Source organism: Lolium rigidum, chromosome 2, assembly GCF_022539505.1.
Source record: "Lolium rigidum isolate FL_2022 chromosome 2, APGP_CSIRO_Lrig_0.1, whole genome shotgun sequence".
NCBI lineage: Eukaryota > Viridiplantae > Streptophyta > Magnoliopsida > Poales > Poaceae > Lolium > Lolium rigidum.
In genome coordinates this window covers 36,576,488-36,581,951 of record NC_061509.1, presented here as the reverse complement: position 1 = coordinate 36,581,951, position 5,464 = coordinate 36,576,488, and the positions used below count along the sequence as shown (strand labels likewise).

Genomic DNA, 5,464 nt, shown 5'->3' with positions numbered 1-5,464 from the left:
ACATGTCCGCGCAACAAGAATCTGATGACCGGGCTTTCTGGTAGGTGTCAAGATGCTTTCAGGAATTAGAAGGCAAATCGGCCCAAGCTAATAAATTAAAGAAAAAAGGACTGGACAGCTTGGTTTCTCAGAACCTACTTTGACCAGTTAAAAACTTTATTTTTTGTTAATATGCGGCATAGATAAAGAATTTACTAATGGCATCCTGCTTTAATAGATTCTTTTTACTGTAATTGTCCAGTTTGATTATATAAGAAGTTTCCAAGATAAAAGTTGTGGAAAACGCTAATACTTATTATGTACACCAAACTTTCCATGTGTAGAATAGGAGCTGTATCTACCAACAAGAAACTTACAACTAGTAGGTTCACAAAACTAGCACTCTCTCAGAAGATAAAACAAAACTTCCAATTAAGTCGCAGTCTCACGTTTGGGCTGCGGAGTATACAACCCCAAACTCCCAAAACACTTCTGACCTAGTCTACACTTTGATTGGAAAAAAAAAAGCAGCGAGACTAACTATTCCACACCTGAATCGTAATATAAGCATAGCCAGGTTAGAGAAACAGAGCTGGATCGTAGGACAAACAGAGGAAGAAATAAACAGAGAGATGGTAGTAGCCTTACCATGGCTAATCTTTGCATCCACCCTGCTGCTAGCAAGCATCAAGAGCAGCACAGCATCCAGGATGGCAAAGCTTGGATGCAGAGAAACATGTGGCAACCTCACCATACCATACCCCTTCGGCATCAGCGAAGGTTGCTTCCGTGAAGGGTTCGACGTTTCATGCGAGAACAACACTGTTTACAGGCATAACTCAAGCAGCAGACTGGCGATCTACAACATCAATCTGCTAGGAGGGCAGGCCCGGGTCAACACTTTGGTTGCCTCCAACTGCTTCAACAACCCAGGTGGATGGGCATCACTAGATACTGGTGAGTTCTTTACAGTATCCACCAAGGCGAACAAATTAACAGCTGTTGGATGCAACACCCTTGCATTCCTAGTCGGCTTTAACGAGTATAATGTCGGAGCTGGGTGTTTCTCGATGTGCGCGGACAAGCAAAGCGTGGATGATAGTGGGCAGTGCTCTGGCATGGGGTGTTGCCAGACATCCATCGCGTCAAACCTCGTCTCCTCCAATATAACATTTGATGACAGATTCAACAATTCCGAGGTGCGTGGCTTCAACCCATGCAGCTATGCTTTTGTCGCCGAGCAGGATTGGTTCAGGTTTGAGGCTTCTTATCTTGAGGATAAAAAATTCACAGAGAAGTTCAAGGATGGTGTCCCTACTGTGCTTGACTGGGTTGCTGGAAATGAATTATGTGATGAAGCAGTGAAGAACGTGTCAACGTACGCCTGCATTGGCAAGCATAGCCAGTGCATCAGGTCACCAAATGCTACAGGATATCTCTGCACCTGCAAGGATGGTTTTGCAGGCAACCCGTACCTGGAAGAAGGATGTGAAGGTCAGTAACTCACTTCCTTCCTCTGGGTTCACCTCAAGTTATCTGTACAAATGATCTCAAGTTTCTATTCTTGTTTGATGTTTGCAGATATCGATGAGTGCAGTTTCCCAGATCAGTATCCTTGCAATGGAATCTGCACTAATATGATTGGGGACTACAGTTGTTCGTGCAAATCTGGGACACAGAGTACAGATCCAAAGAGAGAAACCTGTAACCCAATTGCAGCTTCAGAAAGAGCTAGATTAACAAAAATGTTTACAGGTAATCTTCATATGCTATGAATATTTCAGCAAATGTCTCGGAATAGCATGGATAAGTAGAACTAATATAGCGCTTCTAGTGAAGCATATTAACATTGATTATCGAAATTTTAATCTAGTGCACAATTTAAAAGATGCTGAAGATAAATTACATACTTATAAAATAGTAGCCCAGTGCATGTGTGTAAGCTCATAACATAAAAATAAAACAACATGGGTTTTCTTACATTCGTATGTTATTGGTTGCTTGTAAGTTACAATTCAAACTTTGCACTGAAGACGTTATATTAATAAAGCACCATATGAAATATATCAAGCATAAATTTATCATTTAGCCAATATAGTACCTCTAATGCAGAGTGCGTCATTTTGGGACCCAAGCTCCAAGGAACTCGTTTTAAAAAAAAAAGTTTGAAAATTTTAAATTTCAAGCTTCACAAAATCGTAAAAAAAATGCAGAATGTAGCCAGTGATTTATTCTACCCCTGTGTACGAAATACCTGTTATTCTATCCTCGGCGAAAATGACAAAATGCGGATCTGGGAGCATGAACAATGCAACTTTCGTATCTTCTAAAATTTGTCCAATTTATGTTTTTTTCTGAGCTTCAAATCCAAGGTATTTCACATGAAAAATTTGCATGCTCGTAGTGTACATACTTTACTACATCCAGGTATTTTTTTGAAACTTTGAATTCAAGTCATTTTTCGCTCTCATGCATAAATAATTATCTGTGAATCCAGAAACTGCATACAAATTTGCATTTTATTAGCAAGCCACAGATAATCATAGAATGGTACACATATTTGCAAATAATCCCACACTTCAGAAAAAAACATTGTGATACTTACACATGTATGCATCTTTTATTAGTCGTGCTAATGACTAGAGCCTATTTCAGAACCTGGTACATATGAATGCAATGTTTTAACTTCGCAAAAAAAACGTATTTGCAAGTTTTGAAAATGAAAAAACTCATGCAGGTAAACTTCTGCAAAATAATATACACATTGTGTACTGCGTGAAAATCAGAAAATGAATTTATGCGCAACAAGTTTCAAGGCTGGTATTAGCAATTTGTTCCATACCACGGTATTCCTATTCTTGCACAGCAAGCAGATGATCATATTTTCCATGAAAATTTTCCCTGCTTGCATCATTGTTTTTGCAATTTTTCAATACTTAAAAATACGAAAAAAGTAAGTTGCCAGTTTCTGAAATTGAGTGCATATACCTAGTTTCTAAATATAATTTTCCTAATAAGGACAGCAGGTGACTACTAAAACACATAAAGGGCTGCCTCTAAGGTTGGCACGTAAACAGTAGCTGCATATGCTTCATTAACTTGTATGCAGATCACATGTAAACTACCCACCACGTTGCCTACCTTTATCACTGCATAAGGGACAAAGGACGCACCTATTTATGCATTCAAATGTACTAAATGATAATACTATAAGTAGTTACCCGTCCTTGTGTTCTAAATAAAGCAGTTCCAAAATTTCCCTTTTTATGTTTGGACCTGTGCCTCAAACTAAATCTTGTTCTACTAACTGAAATAAAAATGTCTTCTGGGCTAATTAAGCAAATAATTCCAGTAACTGAAAGAATGTTATTCTTGGCAGGTATTTCAGCATGTGCTATACTTCTTCTTATCTGCATCTTCGCGCTCCTGATAGAATGTCAGAAGAGAAAGCTGGTGAAAGAAAAGAAGATATTCTTTCAACAAAATGGCGGCCTGCTATTATATGAGCAAATCAGGTCAAAACAAGTTGATACAGTGAGAATATTCACGAGGGCAGAACTAGAGAATGCAACAAACAATTTTGACTCAAGCAGAGAACTAGGAAGAGGTGGCCATGGAACTGTTTACAAGGGAATTCTCGAAGACAGCAGAGTAGTAGCCATAAAGCGCTCAAAGGTTATGAACATGGCCCAAAAGGATGAGTTTGCACAAGAGATGATTATACTTTCACAGATAAACCACAGGAATGTGGTAAAGCTTCTAGGCTGTTGCTTAGAAGTGGAAGTTCCAATGTTAGTCTATGAATGCATCCCGAATGGCACCCTATTCGATCTGATGCATGGTAAAAATAGAAGGCTGTCCCTTTCACTGGATATTCGTCTCAGGATAGCTCAGGAATGTGCCGAAGCACTAGCATATCTGCACTCATCTGCATCCCCTCCCATAATTCATGGAGATGTAAAATCTCCAAACATTCTCCTAGGTGAGAACTACACAGCAAAAGTGACTGACTTCGGAGCATCAAGAATGCTTCCAACAGATGAAATACAATTTATGACAATGGTACAGGGAACTATAGGTTATCTGGACCCTGAATACTTGCAAGAACGTCAACTAACGGAGAAGAGTGATGTTTATAGTTTTGGAGTTGTGCTCCTCGAGCTAATTACGATGAAGTTCGCAATTTATTCCGACAGTGCTGGAGAAAGGAAAAACCTTGCATCATCGTTCCTTCTGGCGATGAAAGAGAACGGACTTCAAGTCATCTTGGACAAAAATATACTGCAATTTGAAACGGATCTGCTCCAAGAAGTTGCTCAACTGGCAAAGAGTTGCTTGAGTATGACGGGGGAAGAACGGCCATTAATGACGGAAGTGGCTGAGAGGTTGAAATCAATACGGGTCACCTGGAGAGAACAATTGATTCAGAATCCTAGCACGGAAACAGAATATTTTCTTGAGAACTCATCACACTATGACCCTTCTAGCACAGGACAGCACAGAAGTCTAATGGCACTAGATTTAGAAAGTGGTAGATGATAAATTGCTTACGAAATCATATTTGTAGCGGAGACATGCAAAAATGTTTACTTTGTTAAAAATGATAATCTTGCATGAATAGGGAACTTCTATGTACCATGACTTGAAGTATTCCAGTAGGTCAGCAACATTGAGTTGCTATATCATACAAAAAAAAATAGCCATCCACCTTCCTCGAGGGGTTTAATATCCCCCTAGCTTATGCTTGTACCTGGGAAGCAACTCCTTCTGTATAGGCTCTCTCATGCACCTCCTGTATATATCTGAACACCTTTTACTCTATACTAAATTCTTTCTTTTAGTCTGTACCCACAGGGAATGTATTTTATTTTGGATTTTTTTCCTATGTCTTAAGTGATTAGCACAAACATGCCACTTTGAATGTCACACTATTCTCCAAAAAACTGTATACTACAATATACTGGTGACCTCAAGAACGCCTCTAGCTTACAAAGTTGCAGGGGAAATCAGCTTGTAAAGATGTTTTAACATATCGAATAGAAACTTCAGGTATGTATGTACTTAACAGGTTATACTATAGATACTCAGCAGACATAGCCAGCAGAAAACAGTAATTACAAGATAATGTACACTGGGTGAAAATATTCACAATTAATAACAAAAAGGGAAAGCTTATGTCCACACCTTGTCATGTGGCACTAAAGCAAAGAATGACGCTTGTATTATCTGCACAACAAAATGAAGGAAATGCCGTATTGTTTTGAGAGCTGCTGATTTCAAGTAGATCATAAAACCAGCATCTAGCCAGATAAAGAGAATAAGGTCATAAAAACAAGTTTATTTCTTTATTTTCTAATTTTCACTAAGCATAAGCAGCATGCCATTTGTTGCCTCAAAGATAATATCTCAAACAGTTTGAATATATGGCAAAAATTGGGTCTGGACAAACCAACAAATCAGGCCATATATGGATAAGATGGCGGGC

General features: G+C 38.8%; 1 protein-coding gene across 1 annotated transcript; it reads left to right on the top strand.

Moving 5' to 3' along the window:
* Nucleotides 1-503: 503 nt before the first annotated feature.
* Nucleotides 504-4,826, top strand: LOC124691575 (wall-associated receptor kinase 3-like). Its single transcript, XM_047224866.1, has 3 exons — nt 504-1,473; nt 1,561-1,734; nt 3,359-4,826. Exons 1-3 carry the CDS (start codon nt 612-614, stop codon nt 4,516-4,518), a joined length of 2,196 nt encoding a protein of 731 aa, XP_047080822.1. The 5' UTR covers nt 504-611; the 3' UTR covers nt 4,519-4,826.
* Nucleotides 4,827-5,464: the final 638 nt, after the last annotated feature.